The sequence below is a fragment of the Podarcis bocagei genome, assembly GCF_964188305.1.
Source record: "Podarcis bocagei genome assembly, chromosome: 3".
Taxonomy (NCBI): domain Eukaryota; kingdom Metazoa; phylum Chordata; class Lepidosauria; order Squamata; family Lacertidae; genus Podarcis; species Podarcis bocagei.
Window position 1 is genome coordinate 52,024,397 of NC_138127.1, and position 22,261 is coordinate 52,046,657.

The window sequence follows — 22,261 nt, forward strand, 5'->3', positions numbered from 1 at the left end:
CATTGACCATGGAGCTGGTCCTTCCTGCCTCTTAAGTGTGTATGACTCTTTTCACTACTCTGCCGCCTCCTGGTTCAGAAGGAGTGGTGCAATTTGTCTGAGTTATGCTGTACAGTGGTACCTCGGTTTACGAACATTCTGGAAGTTCGTTCTTAAACCAAAACTGTTCTTAAAGCAAGGCACGCTTTTCCTAATGAGGTCTCCCACCGCTGGTGCCCTTCCACCGTTCGGATTCCGTTCTTAGACTGAGGTAAAATTCTCAAACTGGGACACTATTTCCGGTTTTGCAGAGTTTGTAAACCGAATTGTTCTTAACCGGACTGTTCTTAAACCGAGGTACCACTGTATTTGAGGTTGCTTGGAGCACCCTCTAAGAACAGCCCGGCTACAAGTTCCCCATTCATTCCAGATTTAGGTGAAAGGCTGGACTTAGTCTGTGTTGGGCTGTGTTTTGGAATCACACCAATAGACCTTGGAAGTACAGTACAGTACAACAAACATGTGCTCCAGTCCTCCTCCTGAAATTAGAGATGGGGAAAGGAATTGTTCCTAACCTTGTGTCATGCCTTGGAAGCACTCACCACCTCTGAAGCTCAGTGTGATGACATTCAATGGTTCCTGATAACCAAAGTTTGGCTTGTTACCAAGGCTAGCAAAATAAAAATCAGATCCTTGGCTACAATCAGTGTAGGATTTATCTTTCTTCTTTTATTTAGTATAATATAGTACTATACAGTACGATCACATATTGCATGCAGTTAACCTGCGCAATTTCAACCATGCACAGTTGAAAGCTGTCATTGCATGCAAGGCAGAGGACCAGGTTTTCCTTGCTTACCAGGCTCAGGGATGCTGTTGCAGGAACTCAGACAGCCCCACGAAATCTTGTTAGAGCAGGAGTCACCAACCTTCGGCCCAGGGGTCAGATAAGGCCCGAGGGACTCGTTTATCCAGCCCGTGGCGACTGCCGCCCGCTCTTACTGGTGCGGTGCGGTGCGGTGCAGCGCGGGGACCCATTTCCAGGTCGGAGGAGCACCGGAAATAGCTTGCGCATGCACACGGGCCTCCTCCAATCTGGATGTGTACCAGAAATAGCGTGTGTGTGCGCGCGTACGGGCGCGCGCTCCCTCGCCCTTCAGCCCGCCACGTAGTCGTTGCTGGAGACACCGGCCCGAGGCAAGGAAAGCTTGGAGACCCCTGTGTTAGAGCATTCCAGAGCCGAAGGTGAGGATGGTCATGTGGGGGCAGTTCCAAGGTACATTCATTGGGTACATACATTTTTGTTTATATGCACCATCCCTGGAACATAAGCCCAATGCAAGATGTGATCATACTGTACTTTTTAATTCTGGTTCTCATTTATGAAAAATTGCATAGGCGATGTTGAAAATAAAATTGAACACTGCATCTTTTAAGACGCTTGTACCTTTGTATAGGAGGGGAGTTGGGCAAACTATCACAATCTTAATAATCCTGAATGAATAGTAAAACACTAAAGATTATGATGTGAGTCGTATAGCCCCAAGTAGGACATGTGAAAAGAAACAGAAGTAGGCGTTGTGGGAATATCTTACTGGCCTAAACTTGCATACTGAATATTCTGAAATGGTGAAAATCTAATTTGCAGGAAGCTTGGGTAGGTCACAGTATTGTTTGAATAAATTCTGAAAGGACATGTAGAATAAGAACAAAAAACAAACACACAATTCATTCTCATATTTTCCACCAACTTCTGGAGGCTGCTTCAAGCAGCAGTGTTTGCAGTTTGAGGCCTAGAAATGGTTGAGCACTGTAAAAAGTTGTATAATATATACCAAGTGAACAATACAAATTGTTCATACAGTTTTATTTCTAATTTGTCATTTAATTAGTTGGCTGTATTTTCAAACTTCTTTCTCCAAAAGTGGCAGGTTAAGAAAGTTAATATAAGGATTCATACCAGCAAATGCAGAAAAAAGACATTAGTTCCTCTCTTCTTAACATGCAGTTTTTTCCTTCTTCCCCATCCCCTTCAATACTGTTTCCTAACTGAAAGATTATTCAGAAAACTAAAAAACAAAGCAGGGAATAAGGGGCACACACATTAGCTTACTCATCAGCAAGCAATTGTTATAAATTAGCCTAGCACGTTTTGCTACTGGCACAGGCCCAATTGTGACTATGTGAAGATTTCTGGGTGCCAAGTTGGCAACCACAATTTAAAAACCTCTGCCTTAGTCCGTAGTTAAACCAGTTCCATTCCCACTGTGTGTGTTTCTCCTTCTTGCATACTGGGACAAGTGAATTGTTGCAAGAGCAAGATACAGTCAAGCAATGTAGTTCATATCGTAGAATTGTAGCCTTGGAAGGTACCCTGAAGATCATGTAGTCCAACCCCTGACGAATAAACATTCCGTGTAGTGACCGTAACCTACATTTAAGGTACCTAATGGTACATACCCATTAGCTCTTTAGAAACCATGTTGTTGTTGTTGTACCCTACCTAAAGGTAGCTTACAGATAAAAATAAGGACTGTTAAAAAGACAGAGAGAAACAATTTAAGCCTTCTGGTTCTGAAAGTACTGATGCCAAGCTTACATTGCCCTCAGGTGTATCCTTCCTGTTACTGTTCCTTTGCCAATAAGAAATTATATCCCTTGATTGGATGGTGAGTGGAATTAACATTTCCCCCCACTTCAGATAAAAGTCATTAGTGCACACACATGTTGATAGGGACAGGCTAGTTTTGGAGTGAAGAAACTTTTTTTTTTGGTAGCTGGTAATGCCAGACTGAATGGTCACTTCTGGCTCAGGGCTTAATCTACACACATGGAACATGTTGCTGCATGTCCTTAAGAGGTGGAGGCAGGGCAAGGTATGTGGTCAGATTGTGCAGCTTTGCACAGGTTTGGCATGCTTAATTGAAATAGACCAGTATGACATGCGGAATCTTGAAGTGTGCTTTTCAGCTACCCAAATGCATCTTCAATCAAGGAATAGAATTGTGCAGCAAATGACAGTTGTAGACTGCCTGAGCTAAGCTGTGTTAGTTCTCCTGAACAGTTGGTGCAATTATGGGCACATTAGAATCTGGAATTAAATATGAATAAGAATATGGTAAAAAGATCAGCACACTTATTCATATTACTTATTGGTGGTTTGGGGAAGTTTAAATTATCCAAGAACAAACATTTCTCTTTACTGAATTTCAGAGATTGGTACAACTGAAGAACTATGTGTTCTGTTCTTCTTGTTGTTGTTTACGGTAAATTTACAATTGTCCCTATCTGTGACCTCACAAACAGGGCTTCTTGGAAATTAAAACATTTGCTACAACTCGGTTGTGCTATAATTTTTATATTCATAAGCAATTTTGCAAAAAGTTTACATTTTAAAAGTTGCTGAACAATTTGTATAACAATTTGTCATGAATGGTATTGTTGCCAAGAGTAGTTCTCCCCACCCATCCCTTTTTATAGTTTTTGTTGTTGCTGCTGTTATTGGCCAGTCTTTTCTGTGGGTGCTAAAGTCTAAAAAAATGAAATGTATAACTGAGCCATGGACTTAGAATATTCTATCTTATGTTTTATTACAAGGTTATATAAATAGTTGCATTTTATTTGTGTGAAGTCCATACATTTCTATCATATAGACACCTAGAAGTCTGAGGCCGGAAAAATCCAGCAAAGATGCATGTGCATGCAGGAAAAAACCTCTGCATACCTGGCCAGACCTTGTTTTACTGCAGCAGTTCTCGGTATTGAAAAGACAAATTGCTTCTTCAGCTAATCTCTTTTTGGCAGTGCTTCATACTGCAGCAAAAGGAGAAAGCAAAGTTATGCCTGCACGCATAGTTGTTGTTTGCCCCTGTGTCTTTTCTTCCTTTGGAGACATGTCACACTACAGTAGCTCTGTAGTGTCCAGTGCAAAATTTGTTACACATTTATTGATATATCTGCATCCTGTTTATACCTGCAGCAGCTTTCAGTAAATATATTGAAACAGTAAGCAGATTTAATAAATTAACAATATTGCAACAGCAGCACAAAAACCAAATGACAGCAAAGTGGACATTTATTTATTTGTGCAAATTTGTATACTGCTAATCATAAAGAATATCAAAGTGGTATAAAATATAAAACACCATGAATTAGAAATTTAGTAAGATGCCTTCAAAAAATTATTTATGTGCCTTTGTACCCAAACTCGGTATATCTTAATTTGTTACGAGAACCAATAAAGTTGGTCAAAAGCTGTCTTGACCAAAGCCATCACTTCAATGCTCCCAGATGATGTACCTGCTCCTCCCCCTCTAGAACAGGTTGTCATAGGGTCTGCTGTCCCCACTACTTTCATCTTGTTTGGATTAAGCTTCAGTTTGTTGGCCCATGTCCAGCCTTTCACTGATTTCAAATACAAGAGTTTCACAGGTTACTTGAAGTGAGATTTAAAAGCTGCTGGGGGCAGGGAGAATAGGCTGTGATGATCTCCCCTGCAGGACCTCAGAAGTCAACTCTCATGTGGACAAATGGAAATGTGTAATACTATCTTCAGAGACCTGTCCTCCAGGATAGATTAGAACCTTGAGATGCACTCCAGGTACTCATAATGAGAAAATTAATTGCTCAGTGGCACTGAAAGTAGATGCAATTAAGTGCTATGGAAATTTGTGGAAGTACTTATTTCCCCATTGGCAAGACAAGTTTCACTCAGTTTTACAGTTCTAGAAATTTACTCAGTGGGTTTCCATTGGCATCCCATCTCTGATTGGAGAAGGGGTCTGGCTACTACAACACAGATGCCTCCCAAGTTCAAGGACTTGGGGACATAAACGGTAGCTTCTTTGTTTTCACTGGCTTTTGCATAAGCAGTGTGGCACTACCTGTACTTTCTAGAAAAGCCTATCATGAAGACTGAGAAAACCCCTCTCTTCCTGAATTCTCAGCACCTGCAAAATTAAGGAAGGGGTGGTTTCTTTCTCTTCTCTTTGGCTGCAGGAGTCAGTGTGACTACAAATACTTGCTGGCTATTAATCCCTGCTCAGTCTTCATCTCTATGATTTGTCCAGTCACAGAATGTGACTGCTGCCTTTTCTTGGTTTGACCCATTTAACTAAGTTATATAAGTTCTCAAACATTTCTTATTTCTAAAAGACTTTTTTTGCTTAGATTTCAGTTTATTGTAATATTTTTGTTTCAGTTTGGTTGAGTTTCATTTTTGTCCAGCTACACTTCTTTTACAATTTAAGAATTAAAGCATAAAAGTTGCAAAGTGTAATTCCATGTTGCATGGCATTTGAATATCAGATAGTTCCTAACCTTCTTCAAGGAAATAGGGTAATTCTGGATTATATCATGAAATGGCTATAATATTAATGCTTTTGTCTTTTAAGATTGCAAAATAGTCTACATAGTTTTTTCTAATTCTTTTGCAGGGTGTGGGTGGGTTGGTGGGCGTAGAATAGGATAGTTTTGCCTAAGGCATTATTATATATTAAAGGGGGAATGCGTGCTTATATTCTTAGAGGTAAGAAGTCAGAACTGCTGATGAGGAAAACAGTGCTTTCTCAGTCCTTGCCTAGTCACTTAGTTGATATTTATTTTATGTTGTATATTGTAGGTCACAGGTCTAACATGCATTGTCATAACTATAAAAATGTAATTGTGTTTCAGTTGTTGCTAAAGTGGAAGGTGGAAGTTCTGTCTTCCTAAATGTGGAGATGTGTCCTGAATTTGTGCTGCTCAAGGCTATCCATTCCCCAGTAAGCCATTCAATTGGCCTTTGCTAAGATCATTGGAAAAGATATGCGGAGTAAATTTACGGACTATTTGAAAAGTAACTGTGAAGAACAGACAACGCTTGTAGGGTTGCAAGAAGTTTTGTGAGGAGTATTATTAGAAGTATTGTAAAAATGGACAAGGTTGAGGATGATTTGTTAAGAGATGTAAAGGCAATATAATGTTAAGATATGCATAAGAAGTGGTTAAAATGGTGGTTCATCAGAGGTGCTGATGGAAGTCTAAAAAGATTGTATAAGTGATAAGTTTTGTGGTACATTTTATAATTTATATGTTAAAATTAATTTAAAAAAATTATAAAAAAGGAAAAGATATGCAGAAACTACTTGGGATAATAAAATTTCTCCTAGGTAAAGAAAGAATACTATAAAATTCATTGTCAGTAGAAACCATATGTATAGGATGGAGTAGCTAGCTTGGAACAGTGATATGACAGCTGGAAGTAATTTTGTTGTCAATTAGAGGATAATATATGGTACAGAATGTGTGGTACACAGAGTTTTAGTGCTTTAGTTGTATGTCTGCCCCACACAGAGAAATGTGTAAAACAATATGCAGATATGCTTTCTTAATTTTATCCTGAAACTTCATTGTGGCGAGTTTTTGGTTCATAGCAGAGTTGTTCCACAATGTATTAATTGGCAGAAGTGTTGACTTGTTTCAAATTGAACTTAGATGCACATTGGTCTTATTCAATGGACTCTTTGAAGCACTTAAACAATTTCTTCTCAGATACTGCAATGCTGCTGGAATGCTCAGTAGGACATCCAAGGATATGAATCCATGTTGGGCCTATTATATGGCTACTGCAATTGCAATAATCATGACAGCTATCTTTAAAACTATCTCAATCTCGGAAATCATAACTAAATGTATAGGCTATACTGGCTTATAGAAGAACCATGTTGACCCATGGTCAACCCTCCAGGGGCCCTTTAGCAAGGTAGATTTAGCGGAAGTGTGAAGGTATGGCCATTTCCCCCCCCCCAAAAAAGGACTATTTATTTATTTATTTATTTATTTATTTATTTATTTATTTATGGGGGACACAAAACCTTTTGGTACCATAGTGGGGTATCTATAGGATCAGTCAGCTTTTTAATTTATTTAAAGAATTAATGGCAAATTTGGCAGGCACAGAAAACCTTGCATCGTTGCAGTACAGCATGGGACCCATAACAGTGGGCATTTAAACAAAAAACACACACATTAAAAAGTCATTTAAAAAATAAATTACAGAGTTTTTAGCTTCTTTTTTGGAGGGGGACAAAAATCTTCTTTAGGGGATGGATACAGATGACTACCCCTGCTTTATACTGTTGTCGTGAATATGCAATTCTTGGTAGTCTTTAAGCCTGTAAACAGTTCCTATTAAAATTTGTCCTAAAGCACACCCCCTGAAAATGGGCTTATACACTTTGTAGAGTGAAGAGAGATATCTTTAGAGGCTGTGATGAAGGGAGTATTAAGCAATATGTTTTAAAAGAAAATGTCACTAATCTTGTATTAAAAAAAACTGTATTCGAAAGCATGTGATGAATTTATTGTAGCTGACTTTTTAAATCTTGTCTTCCACAGGATGCTGAGGCAGAAGAGATGATTGTTCATTTGCACTAAGGCTTGGAACTGCCTATTGAACAAAAGTCCTGACCAGGCAACATACGAATGGCCCAAGGAAGCCAACAAATAAATTTTCAGGTTTTACATGACCTGCGCCAAAAATTTCCTGAGGTACCTGAAGTTGTTGTGTCCAGATGCATGTTACAGGTCAGTGCTATGTTGTTTCTGTTTACGTAGGCACTTTAGTGCTGATAATTAAAAGTACTTGCAAAGTCTTTCCCCACTAACCTACTTAAGTGTAGATTTCCTCTAGTTAGACCCTTCCCCCATCCCAGGTTTTTTGCTATTTTTTCTTTTCTTTTGATTTGCTTTTAGATATTGCAGTTTTTCCCTTTCCATGTTGCCTAACCTTTTGAATCTTAACTTGTCATATCCTCAGTTTAAGGTTTAAAGCATATTACTTGTATAAGGATTTCGTATAAAGCTGTTATCACTTCCATCACTTGATTGTATTGTACTTGCAGTGTCCTAATCTGCCAGGGAGATGGGGATTTTAAGAGGCATTTCAAATTAGCTCTCATTCCTTATAGCTGCCACTTGGTTGGATAATATATGGTGGTATTCAACTAAATTTTACTCGAGCTAGACATATCAAAATTAAAGAACAAGACTAAGTTAGGTCCATTAATTTCAATGGATCTACTTTGAGTAAAATACCACACATGAGGCTTTTGAAGTGGCTTAGTGAGGCTGCCTTTGGGTAAAGCAGTGGGATGCAGCAATAGTCATATTCCCACTGCCCACACCACAACAGGAACAATGGGCAGGTGCCTTAAACATTTGTGCACAAATTTCAAATTTTATTACATGGATTCATTTCTATATCATCTAGTCCTAGAGTCTTGAAAAGACTACAGCAGTGGGCAACCCTTATTACTTCCAGAACCAAATTGCCTTGGAGGTAATCTGTCCACAGTGGATGGTAAAAAATGGCAGTGGGTGGGACCATCACACTGTTTCTCTCCCAGCCTGATTTTCCCTGATTCCTCAGCTTGTTTTCCTTTCCCTTTCCACAACTCTAATAATGACTGATGCTGCCATTGAGCAACATGGAGGATAATGTCCATCAGGATTATGGAAGGAGGAGGGAATGAATAAATACTCCTCTCCCTTTGCTACCCCTGTGCTGCTCAGCAGGGGAAAATAATCTTTATCTGGAACCACCTTTTCCTCCTCTGCTTGGCTGATCAGTGGGAAGATGTTTTGTGGGCCATGTAAGATTAGGCAGGAGACCACAAATTGCATTATTCTGAACATTAAGTATACAGATGGAGAATGTACATACAGTGGTGCCTCGCAAGACGAAATTAATTCGTTCCGCAAGTCTCTTCATCTTGCGATTTTTTCGTCTTGCGATGCACGGTTTCCCATAGGAATGCATTGAAAATCAATTAATGCGTTCCTAGGGAAACCGCCTTCAGACCAGGTCCGGGGACAGTCTGTCACTGGACCTCTTCTGAAGGCTGGGGGGGGGGGATAAGGGCTTTTCTTCCCACCCCCAGCATTTTAAAAAACCCCGGGACAGCGGAGGACTTCTCCGCTGTCCGGGCAATCTTAAAATGCTGGCGGGCGGCATTTTAAAATCGCCCCGGGACAGCGGAGGACTTCTCCGCTGTCCGGGGCGATTTAAAAGCCCCTGGGAAGGCAGGCAGGGGGGACAAAGACTTTTGCCCCCCGCCAGCCTTCAGAAGGTGTTCCCGCCCCCCCGTCCCGCTTCGGAGCACCGTTCCGAAGCGGGGCGGTGGGGGAAGGTGTTCCCACCCACCCCCCGCCCCGCTTCGGAGCACCGTTCCGAAGCGGGGCGGTGGGGGAAGGTGTTCCCACCCCCCGCCCCGCTTCGGAGCACCGTTCCGAAGCCGGGCGGTGGGGGAAGGTGTTCCCACCCCCCCGTCCCGCTTCGGAGCACCGTTCCGAAGCCGGGCGGTGGGGGAAGGTGTTCCCACCCCCCCGCCCCGCTTCGGAGCACCGGGAGAAGCGATCTCCCCGCAGCCCCTTGCTTCAAAAGAGGTCCGGGGGCAGCGGGAAGCGCTTCCCGCTGTCCCCGGACCTGGGGCTGCGGGGAGAAGATCGCTTCTCCCCGCCGCCCCTTGCTTCAAAAGAGAAGACCCGCTGTCCCCGGGGCAAGCTTCGTTTTGCGAAGCAAGCCCATAGGGAAATTCGTCTTGCGAGGCAACTCGAAAACGAAAAAAACCTTTCGTTTTGCGAGTTTTTCGTCTCGCGAGGCGTTCGTCTTGCGGGGTACCACTGTATTGCCCATAGAGTGTACAAAATGCAGGAGGTATGCACATTTCCCAAGCCTGTTGGGAAGTATGCATATTGATGGAGAAGTATGCACAGTGGCTGGTTATCATGCACATTAACTACATAACTTCCAGTACTTCCAGTACATAAACAAATATAGATTGGATGGGTAGGATGGAAGGATAGATATAGGATGGAATGGGTGGTTAGAATAGGATAGACTGGATGGAAACTAGTTATTCGTGTTGGTTATTATACTAACTTGTTTTTGGAATAAAGTGTATTGGTTTGCAATACAGTGGTGCCTCGCAAGACGAAAAGAATCCGTTCTGTGATTCTCTTCGTCTAGCGGTTTTTTCGTCTTGCAAAGCAAGCCCATTGACGGATTAGCGGATTAGCGCTTTTAGTGGCTTTTAGCGGCTTATCGGTTTATCGGATCAGCTGATAAGCGGCTTAGCGGCTTAGAAAAAGGGGGGAGAGAGGAAAAAACCCGCAGGAACTCGCAAGACATTTTCGTCTTGCGAAGCAAGCCCATAGGAAATTCGTTTTGCGAAGCACCTCCAAAACGGAAAAGTCTTTCGTCTAGCGAGTTTTCCGTCTTGCGAGGCATTCGTCTTGCAGGGCACCACTGTATATCTTTTGGTCTTCTAGTACTTCAGAGTTGTCAGTATGGTACAAGATACAAAGTTTCGCTTGTTCTTTTTGTATGCATACAAGGATAATAAACTGAATTGCTTAATTCAATTCTAAAGCTGCAATCCTATGCACTCAAGCAGGAGAGAAGTATTAGATCAATAGGGTGCTCAGTGCTTCCTGACTCTGAGTCGGTCAGCATTTTGTCTGCTCTGGGTCCCATGAGTAAACTCAAAAGCTAAGTTTCAGAAACCTCTTGGCTGCTTCTAACCTAACTGGCATTCATTAGCTGGCCAGAGTCAGGTGTGTTCAAAACCCTTCCTTCCTTCCAGTAACATGCAGTTGCTAAACAATCTTTTCTATACTATTACATAGTGCAAAGGTTTAATGATGCCATTCTGCTTCCTCTGTTAACCTAACATCCTCACAGAAAATGGATATTTTGCTTTCATTGATCACCTTCAAAATATGCCTAAGTATACAAAACCAAAAAGAAACAGTTACATAATGGAGAAGGTAATTGGGCTCAGTGGATAAGCTCTTTGTAGTTCCTTTGCTGCTGAAAAAATGTGGGAAGGGAGATTGACCTCTGAGGATAACACATATTCCAAACCCAGATCTCATCCTACTAGGTTTTTTTGAACATCGAAGTATTCTTTCCTGTCACTACTGAAAGGTGACCCAAGTTATACCCTGTTGCATGTATTCTCTGAGTCCATTTTTCTATCCTCCCAAGGAACTGTCCTTTCATTCTTGAAAGGAATTGGAGGAAGAGTTACTGGGTTTTGAAGATACATGCCCTGGAGCACTTTTCTTATTTGATAACCAACAATATATTTGTCTTCCTGATTCATGCCAGGTCCACCCTATCCCTATGATATTCCCTCTTCCTTTCCTCAGCAAAGACAGTTGGCTGCAAAGCCTTATCAAATGATACCTCTCAAATACAAACAATTGTTTGGGATTTAATTGCTGATTAATCATTTCGGTAATATTGATATTGGGCATTAAAACAAAATTTTAAGAAACACCCTACATGATACATTTCATAGTCTTAAGTATTTTTAGGTTCAGAATTCTCTTTTAATGCTAACCTGCAAAGTAGAACCTACTTTTAATTTTTTATTGCATTTTATCTGTTTTTTTATTCCTTTTTCACACAGCACAATATTTGTGTAAGCCAGTGTTTAATTAAGTTGTTAAATTAAATGTGATGAAACCATATTATTTTTATTGATACCCATTTTTGTAATTTCTTATAGAATAATAATAACCTGGATGCCTGTTGCGCAGTTCTCTCTAAAGAGAGCACAAAATATCTCTACGGTGAAGGAGACATTGGTTTTTCAGATGATTCTGGGATTCCCGGTCTGCGAAATCACATGACATCCCTTAATTTGGATTTGCAGTCTCAGAATGTGATTCTCCATGGAAGAGAAGGAAGTAGAATGAATGGAAGTAGGACTTTAGCTCATAGCATTAGTGATGGGCACCTTCAAACCAGCCAGTCCAACAGTGAACTGTTTCATCAGGAACCACAGACAGCTCCAGTCCAGGTTCCACAGGGATTCTTTGGCATATCTAATACTGTTAGTACTTCTAATCCAGGGCAGCATTTTGGATTTCACTTGGGCAGCAAAGGAACACCTGGCTTGGCTCAGCAAACACCTAGATTCAACCCCATTATGGTAACTTTAGCCCCAAATATTCAGCCCGGACGGAATACCCCTACATCTTTGCACATACATGGTGTACCTCCAATAAATAGTCCACAAGGCAATTCTATCTATATTAGGCCTTATATCACAAATCCAAGTGGTACAGCTCGCCAAACTCAGCAAAATCCAGGCTGGACGTCTCAGTATAATCCTATGCATTCTCAACAAAACTACCAGCCTTCACATACAAATCCCTGGACAACCCTTCCCACAACCAGTTCCTCGTCGCATACCTCATCACAACAATCAACACAGCCAAACCAGCAAGGCCATCAGACCTCCCATGTCTATATGCCCATAAGTTCTCCTACTACTCCACAAGCACCTACAATTCATTCATCTGGTAGCTCGCAATCTTCTTCCACCCAGAGCCAATACAATATTCAAAATATCTCTACAGGACCTCGTAAAAACCAAATTGAAATCAAACTTGAACCACCACAAAGAAACAGTTCGTCGAAACTGCGTTCAACTGGCCCCCGCTCATCCTCTAACTCCTCTTCCCTCAACAGTCAGACTCTAAGTAGAAGTCAGCCCACTGTTTACATAGCTGCCAGTCCACCAAATACTGATGAAATGACCACACGAAGTCAGCCTAAGGTCTACATTTCAGCCAATGCTTCTACAGGAGATGAACAACTTCTTCGGAATCAACCCACACTCTTCATATCAACAAATCCAGGAGTTACTGCCACGTCTAGGAATATGTCTGGTCAAGTAAGCATGGGACCTGCGTTTATTCACCACCACCCTCCCAAGAGCAGAGCATTGGGCAACAATGCCGCTGCCACTTCTCCCCGAGTGGTTGTTACACAGCCTAACACAAAATACACTTTTAAAATTACTGTTTCTCCAAATAAACCCCCTGCGGTTTCACCTGGTGTGGTGTCCCCAACCTTTGAACCTACAAATCTTCTAAACCTTCCAGATCACTTTGCAGAGACGGAAGGTATCCAACACCTTACTGACCCTGTTCAGTACCCACATGTCGATAGGATTAGTGAGGCGCGAAAGCTGAGTATGGGATCTGATGATGCTGCCTATACACAAGGTAATGTTTTTATGTAAGTTGTAGAGATTTCTGCCTTGTTTTGGTCCATGAATTAACGAACACAATACTGAAATAGTGGTGGCTTCTACACCTTTATTTATTTTAAGTATGTCAGAATGGGCAGTAAACAAATAATGGACAGGTACATCTTAGTAATACTCTGTTGCCATTTGATGAAGAAGACTTGCTTTGGAAATTTATCCTTTTAAGTCACAGTGCCTTATGCATGTCTTCGAGTAAATGATTTTTAAAAAAATGTATGTTCCTTTTGTAAACACATAATAGGGTATTTATGCCAAAGAGGTTAGCACAATTTTTAAAAAGTCACTTGATTCACGTGGATTGATGAGGATTTAATTTGCTAGGACAATAGGTTAAATATAAAAGACTTGAAACATGTGGAACTAACAAATGATTATTTCCTTTTTAGCACTCTGGAAATGGTTTTGTAGGAGAGGAGAATGGTAGCAAGTGTAAATCTAGTGCAAAGATCTCTTAAAGAATCCAGGGACTGAAAGGATTGCAGAACTGATGCAGTAGGAAAGCACATTGTTCAACTCTTATGGACAGGGGGAAACACACTACTTTGATTTCAAGCACTCTACATTTTTTCCATCACATTTCTTACCGATCAAGGTAGTCATTCTGTAACCGGGTTGTGTAGTTGACATATCTGCCCCATTGTGCACCAAAATGTTGAATAGTTTTAAAATAGTGCTTCCTTTTAGTTTCTCAGCTGCCCCTACATCCTGTTGCTCTAGACATCTCTTTTCAGCAGCCTTCTCCTGCGTATCCTAAGGGTGCCAAGGAGTTCAGCCTAAGACTTAAAAACTGAAATAACCACAAGATATTAGCTGTGAGATAGTTATGGAACTTCCATTCTATCGGTTTATCATCCTAAATATTTAAACTTTCACTTTCCTTCTATGCCTCTAGCAAACTTTATTAGTGTGAACGTAGATTAAAGCCCTATACGCCCTAGGACCCTCGTACCTACGGGACCGCCTCTCCTGGTATGTCCTACAGAGGAACTTACGGTCTTCAAATAAAAACATCTTGAAGGTCCCAGGCCACAGAGAGGTTAGGCTGGCCTCAGCTAGAGCCAGGGCTTTTTCAGCTGTGGCTCCAATCTGGTGGAACGCTCTGTCACAAGAGACTAGGGCCCTGCGGGACTTGACATCTTTCTGCAGGGCCTGCAAGATGGAGCTGTTCTGCCAGGCCGTTCAGTCTGACTCCCTCTCCCCTTTCATAAGAACTTGCATGAAAGTGGCCTCCCAATTTTTCTCACAGGCCCATATAAGTTCAGCACAAACAGTTGGGCCTGGTGAGCATTTAAGGTCCCCAACCCTAATCTGCAGGTTGCCATCTGATTGGATTTTATTCTGACCCTGCTCTGATTTGAGGATGTATTTTAATTGATTGTCTGATTTTATGTTAATGTATTATACATTTGATGTTAGCCGCTCTGAGCTCGGCTGTGGCTGGGGAGGGCGGGATATAAAAAATTATTATTATTAATAATAATAATAATAATAATAATAATAATAATAATAATAATAATAATAATAATATGTTACTAAAGTAATTCTGTTAAGTTAACCTCTTTTCTAATAGGTATCTAAATTCCTGGTTGGGTTTTGGAAGTTGTTTTTCAATATAAAATATTAAAAGAGTAGTCATTTGCAGTTTCTAATGTACTCACTACCATGGTTTTCAGAACAATTCATAATTTAGTCAGTCAGATTATGCATTCAGTATTCCCATCCTTGAAAATTCACAGCCTTCAATTTAAGGTTTAAAAGGCATGGATGTCCAGTTTTAGTCATACTCACAGTAGAGCCATTACAATGGTCTGCTTGTCCATTTATTTTAACAGGTCTCCTCTGAGTATGACTTAGTTAGCTATCCCATGAGAGCTGAATTGATGTATAGCAATAAAACATAAGATGGTCGAGTACTATCAAAAGTCTATTAGAGCTGCCAGAAGATAGTTTGACAACTATATATATTAAGGAAATTCCCATCTCTAGTAGTATATTTATACTGAACAATAAACTGAAAACTATAAGAGTTAATGTGCCTATTTAAAATACAGAATAGCCATAAGAAATTCAAAACCGAACTGTATTAAGTATAAATCCTGAAATGTCATTTGGTTTTACATTATGCCAATGAATTGTTGCTCTTGGGATAATATATGCATCCTAGCCATTTTATGGCCATCCAAAGGCTAGGATAGGGAAGCAGAGTTGAGGAAATTGCTGGCTGTGGAGCTCAGCTAAAAAAGTTAAAATTGCTTTGTCTGGCATTTACTCTGGTAATTTTGGTGCATGTTTACCTTGCCCTATTATCTCAAATAATACATTGGTATATCCTCATGCGTGTTTGATTATATTTATGTATACCCTCTGCCCTTGGATATCAAGATATGACAAGCCATTTCTTTATTGCACACCCTTGTAATTGAGTGATTGAGGTAACTATTGTCATTTCACATTAGGATATGGCATTGGAAATAATTCTTTGCCCAAGACTACCACTCAGTATCACAAATAAACTAAGCTTTAATCTGAGGTTCATTCTAAACCTTTGTACCATACCATCCCTTGTGCTAGCAAGATGTTAGGTGTACTTTTCAAGCAGCCGTGTAGAAGCCTGCTTAAAAGACACTCTTTGCTTAGAATGTTAACCAGTTGTTGCTGGGTTTTTTGTTTTGTTTCTTTTACACTCACCTAATTTAAATTCACAAGGGGGGGGGTTCTCAGCACCGTGTAAAGATTTCACTTGATAATGTTGTTATTGGAGAGCCCTGATAATGAAAATGTTAGAGATGAGAATTGCCTAACAAAGCTGATAGCAGACAGCAGCTCATGTATGGAAGATGTGTAGAACTGTGTTGTTTGAACCTTACACAAATGTACTGAATGCCTTCATATAGTCTCTTCAGTGCAACCATCAGGACTCAAAATGATTTAAAAGGGATTTAATCTGTAGCACAGATTGCAACTTCTGCACTGTGTGGCATGTGCTGAATACAGGCAGGTGTGACAGCTGGCAAATATCCTCACATTTCTTGAGGCTTAGAAGACATCTTCAGATTTACCGATGACAGTTGATATACTCTGTCAGCTTCAGATTACTTGTTAATAAGAAACAGATGCTCCAAGTACTAGAAAAGTACAATGTGAGGGATATGAGTTTCCATCAAAACCAACAAAGGGTTATATTTGAAACTGGATTTTCTGTAAAATTCTTTTCAAGTCTGTTGCTGGATAAAGAACAGTGAATAGATTGTTTTCTTTTGAGTACATTAAGGAAGCTAGGATAGATGAACAGCACATGGCTATTCTCTCTCATTGATAGCAAAGCCTTAAGTAATTTGGCTGTTGAATGTGAACCCTCCATTTTGTTCAGCGCCATATTGATTGGAGGTTGTCTTGCAAATTAGGTTAACCATAAATACGTTGCTGCGTCAGCAATGTGATAATACCTTTTTCCCCTTGAACTGCTTTATTCACTTATTAGCTTATTAAAATAAATGTAATTAAATCAGCAGATGAGTTCTGATCTGATCAAAGTTGCACAAGTTTTGGCAGGCCAACTTGTAGCTGCCAAACTCATCATCATTTATGTGTCAAATGGGTGGAGTCTTCTCTGGTATTGTGCAGTGCTTCAGAAGCAATTTCTCATTAGTGCCTTTGAAACCCAGGGCAATAATTCTGGATTCAACTTACTGGGCTCACCACAGTACATATACTGGGCTCACACATATACATATACATAGACATAGACACATGCTACTGGTAACCTGATGAGTGCATTTATGGGCCTCATACTTTGATGTGGATGATAATCAAAATATGTTTCAGAAGAGAGTGTAGTTGAGTTGCCATTTTCTTTCTGAATGCTGTTTTTGAAATATATTTTAATTACAAGTTTTCATATATTTACATATCTACACATATAGTAACACTAAGAATGATTATCACAATATAGCTAATAATAGAAATTTAAAAGTAACAAAAAGGCGACTTACAAATGAGTGATCGCACAAAACTGAGGGCTGAAGAATGACCAAAGCGTTGTGTTTGAATAAACTGAAATGTTGATCAATTAGCATATTTTTAAAAAGATATTTCTCTTTGACACCAAGGGAAGGGTAAGATACAAAATAATAGCCATGACAAAAAAGAATAATTGAATTAACCAAATCCATTCAAAAGCAGGAAGTGGGAATCTATGTTCTTTCTGAATGCTGTTGCTAATAGTTCATTTTCAGAGTTGTCTTTCCTGGTTACCTTAAGTAGGAGGCAAATGTCAGGGTGCAAAATGCTACTTAGACTCACGCTGCTGGCTGTGTGGAATTTTTTGACACCCCCCCCCCGAACACTATATGTGCTTTTGAAAATTTCCCTCTTCCTTTAGGAAAGATTCTTGTGCACATGACTGCTGCTTCTAGCAAGGAATCTAGCCCTTTGAGAATAACTGCTTTTATTAGAAGGGTGGGGGAAGCACAAGTTGCTACCCCTTGTAGTTGTGGAAGAAGCTTTGGGAAGTCATGGTCATTTTGTGATGAAATTCTAAAAATAGATCTGGAACTTGGTCCCATATTTCAGAATTTCAGTGGTCAATAGTTGAGTACATGTCTGGGTAGGTTTATCTAAATAAAAACGGTTCTTAGCAGTTGCTGAAAACAATACAACAAATAGGCAGAGAGTTCCATAGAGAAAATACTGCCACACTGCAGGATAGATTCCTGGAAAGTACAAAATAAATGTCATGTGGCACCTTGTAAAGGGCCAGTTCTACAAGTTGAAAACATCATATGTACCGTATTTTTCGCCCCATAAGACGCACTTTTCCCCCTCCAAAAATGAAGGGGAAATGTGCCTGCGTCTTATGGGGCGAATGCAGGCTTTCGCTGAAGCCTGGAGAGCGAGGGGGGTCGGTGCGCACCGACCCCTCTCGCTCTCCAGGCTTCAGGAAGCTCTGCGCAACCCTCGGGAGACCGGCTCCGAGGTTTGCGCAGAGCTGCCTGCCATCCCGGGATCAGCACAGCTCTGCCCATCGCCAGCCCCACAAGCTCGGGGGACAGCGGGGAGGCAGAGCGTGCCTTCCCACTGTTCCCCGACCTGGTTCTTCCAGCCCCGCACCTGGGGGGGGGGAAATAAATTTTTTTTCTTTATTTCCCCCCCAAAAAACTAGGTGCGTCCTATGGGCCGGAGCGTCCTATGGGGCGCAAAATACGGTATATAATTATTAATATAATTAGTCTCATTACATAATTCTCACTTGGATATAATAAATAATTCTAAACAGTGATTTTCAAGCTTTCTGTTTTCAATGAGAAGTTTCCACTTGACTTGACTGCCAGAAATATCAAGCATCACACAAAGGATTCCGCAGCATGCTCATGGGATGCACTGATTGTTCAGATGTGCTGAATTTCACTGTTGCCTCATATGAACTGAGTGACATACTAAAACTGTGCACACTGCAGAGCAAGATTGGTGGTGCTGGGCAAGTTTTCTTTTCAAGGCAACTTGGCTGTCATTGCTGAATTTTTCTTATTTGGGTATCCTTAATAATTTCTGAAGAAATCTCAGTTGAACTACTCTGCTCCGAAGGCCATGATGCACTTCTTGGGTGTAACTTCTGCGGGGGTTTTTGTGGGAGATGAAAAATGGATAGGGTGTTTTTGGAGTGGTCACTATTGCAACAGTTGAGCTATGAAAATGTGCACTTGCTCAATAATGTTCACAGTGCCAAAGTATATGAAACAATCTGTTATGGTGAGCCAGTTGTTCTAGATAGTACAGGTGCCCCCCACCCCACTTGCGCAGGGGTTACGTTCCAGGCATCTACGAGCAGAAGTGAAATCGTGTAACATTGGGAGCATGCCACTATAATAGAACATCTGGTGAGGGAGGGAGGGAGACTCATGTGCACCAGGGCTGCTTTCTGCCACACCTTCCCTCCAATGCCTCTTGAGCAGCGGCCCCAAACAACTTCCGGGCAGCAGTAGTTCACTTTCTTTGATTTCCTCCTTCCCTCCCCTTCACATTTTCACCCATCTGCTCTTGTTGCCCTCAGCCTACCTGATTGACTATTTGCACTCTCCCTCTCCCCCCCCTTTCTCTTTTGCGCTCTGGCCCCACCTTACTTGGAGATGGATTTGCACCTCTCCCACTGGCCCTGGGCAGCACAGCTAGTAAGGCACTGGGTTGCTCATCCTCTAGTGTGCCCTTGAGAGCTGCTTTAGGACCCAGCAGCACAGCAGGCAGGTACTGATCCCATATGCTCCGGTCCCTTCTGCCTGCCTATCTCTTATCTGAAGCTGAGCAACCCAGCAGTGGTGGTAGCCCGGGCAGGGATGGATGGCTTGTGCAGCGCATGGGTGAGTGCACACAGGGGATGGTGATGCTGACTGCCTGCCTGCAGCTGGGACCAGACTGGCATATGGTGGGAAAGACATGCAGCCCACAATGCTGTCAGTTGGGATCTGATCCGCAGGTAGAAGCGGCCAATTGATTGATTTCCTGGTGCTATATGTATATGTGGTTGTGCATAAGTTTGGACTTGGGGTGAGGGGGGGCAATGCCTGTGTTGAAAGAAAATGCCTGCTTGACACTCCATTTGCAGGTAGTTTGGAAAGCCATTTTGGTGATTTTTCAGAGGCAAATTTTTCTTCTTCAAAGGATTCATTAGCCGACAACGGGGTGGTGGCCACCCATGCACAGTGGTGGCCTTTCATTCTTTTAAAATACTTCTATTAGGATGGTGTTTCTCTCAGTGGCCACCATTTCTCTAGAATGCCCCAAGCATTGTTCAGGTTTTCCATAATGCTCCCAGCACAGAACAGTACTGCATCCGAGGTGTCCTAGTGAAGGAGACAGGCACCTGCTGAAAGGAGGTCTGTCAGATTTTAATTAAAAAAAGAGAGTAATAGGGCCTTGTCCTGCCTTGAAGCCAGCAATAAGCCTTCCATGAATCTTCTTTTTTTAAAAGAAATGCATCTTCCCCTTACATAAAAAATGCTCCCAGTTTTTTTTTTAATCCTATCTTTTCTCTCCCATCCCAATTTACCGTAATTCCAGATATTGATTCTGGCATTGATGCCAACCCAATTCCCAGTGGTTGAGACCTAACCCCAAATTCTATAGCATCCTATCAAAAATCATGAGAAAGCTTTGAAATCTATCAAACTAGACATATTTGAGTCTTAAGAACTTTCCCATCTTATTTTCAAGCTCTGTATGCTTCTATGTATCTGTAAGAGCAAGAATGTTTATTTATTCAAATAAAAGTTGAGAAGGACAGACATTTTAATGAGCTTTTTATCTGCATTGAAGTGCCTTTGGCAATATTTCTGGTACAGAAAGGCTTGAGCAATGTGTTTCCTGTTTAACTGAGGTATTTAGATTAGCTTTAAAATAAGTTGTGGACCTAGGAGCAATAAAATATATTCCTTAAGTATGTTGTTACTTATGTCACTTAAAGAGAATGTATGTCTCAAATAGACTTGATTGCTAATGTGGTCTTAAATTATGCAGAAAGCTGTATAAAACATTTTCAAAGCTTTATTTAGTAATCCGGTATGTGTGTTTAGTACAGGTTTGACTTTCATTATATCTCTTGGAACTTCTTCCCCTACTACACTGCATCTTGATTTGTATGGCCATGATTCTGAACCATGGCATACAAAGCAATCAGAATGTGCTGTGTCTACCATAAATGTCTTTATAAGATTCTGGCCAGATTCCATCTAGTTGCAATTTGGGCTTCAGTTTTTCATCATTGAGTCATAATTGCTGAATAACCAAGTTTTATATCTATAATTATGATGTTATCTATTCTAAACTTGGTTTGTGTATACAGTTATTTTTACAATATATTCTGAAATGACATTTGAAGTCAAAAGCAACAACCATTCAGTAGAATAAAAAATTATCAGGTTTCATCTTAACCTTTTTTTTAATGAAACCCATGGAGCTAATGAGTTGACATACCAATTCGTTTTGGATTATTTCAGACTTTAATAAAATTGAATTTTAAATTGTCTAGATCTGTGATTGAAAGCTTTTGATAGGTCTAATTCTGAAGCCTTAACTAGGATATGATTCTCGAAGCTGTATGTTGTTCACCCCAGGCTTGGACTGCTGCTTTAAACCAGAAACAGTTTAAAACTGAATGCCAGTATTTCTTTGAAACTAATTTAACATGGTTTTGAATAAATTGTTTTCCTTTAAATCTCTCTGTTCCACCAAATGAATGAATTTGCTGAACATCTTACCATATATAATGTAAGAACAGCACAAGAAAATAGTGTCTACATGTAATAAGTTTAAGAACCACCTGTCACCTGCAATGCCACCTTTGGTTGTAACTAAATCTGTGATGGCTTACGGGAAAGAGTGTAAGATTATTGAAAATCAGTTTTATTTCTGTATGCAGAATTCATAGGCCATTTTGACTGAGAGAGCTTTGCATAAGACATAGCAGCAAAAACAGTTCTGCGCTGTGGATAGGATTGGGATTGGGCAGGTGGAGGGGGGGAGAGAAATTGTAGGCTTAGAAAGATAGTGGGAACACCATTAGATGGTATAGTTAATGGACATTGGGTCCATGAAGAGTGAATAGACTCAGAAACTGAATAAGGAAGCAAGGGTGGAAGATGCAGAAAACTGAAAGGAATGTCGAGTTTAAGAAAATAAGAGGAGGGGTGTAGGGAAAGAGGACTTACACAGGCTGATTACAGTGTTTGAAACTCCCATTCTAGGCACGTTTTGCGACAGGGAATTTCATTAGTGTGAGCAGTTTCTGAGCTCTGGGTGCAGTACTGTGCCTAATATTTCCAATTAAAACTCAGAGTGAAAGGAAAGGAGCATCTTCTTTTGCCTCCCCACTTCCAGCTACTCTCTGAAGACTGGAGAAGAGACCCTCTTAAGAATATTAGGGGTGTGAGCAGGGGAAGGACTAGATCATGTGTAAAATGAACATAATATTTTAGCTGCAGTTCATTCATTTTCAACTTTATATTCTTGTTATAAAAAAGTGCGGTTAGACATTCCGTTGTGCACGCATAACCTAGGTTCGAGGTGCCATTTAGCTTCTAGCTTTCATCTTTCAGTTTCTAACACTGGCTGATTATCAGAAGATAAGGCAATTGTAGCCTGTGTGGTTCCTTAAAGATGTTGTGGGCTGCAGTTCCCATCAGCCT

The 22,261-nt window shown here is 40.8% G+C and overlaps 1 protein-coding gene across 4 annotated transcripts in view; it reads left to right on the forward strand.

Annotated features, from left to right (window-relative positions):
* TAB2 (TGF-beta activated kinase 1 (MAP3K7) binding protein 2) overlaps positions 1-22,261 on the forward strand; it is a 51,392-nt gene that overhangs the window by 23,798 nt on the left and 5,333 nt on the right. For all 4 annotated transcript variants that reach the window (XM_081187211.1, XM_081187208.1, XM_081187210.1 and 1 more), the window contains exons 2-3: positions 7,357-7,545; positions 11,535-13,041. In XM_081187211.1, the coding sequence (XP_081043337.1) occupies positions 7,444-7,545; positions 11,535-13,041 (1,609 nt within the window). In that variant the 5' untranslated portion in view covers positions 7,357-7,443. The remainder of the gene's footprint in view (positions 1-7,356; positions 7,546-11,534; positions 13,042-22,261) is intronic.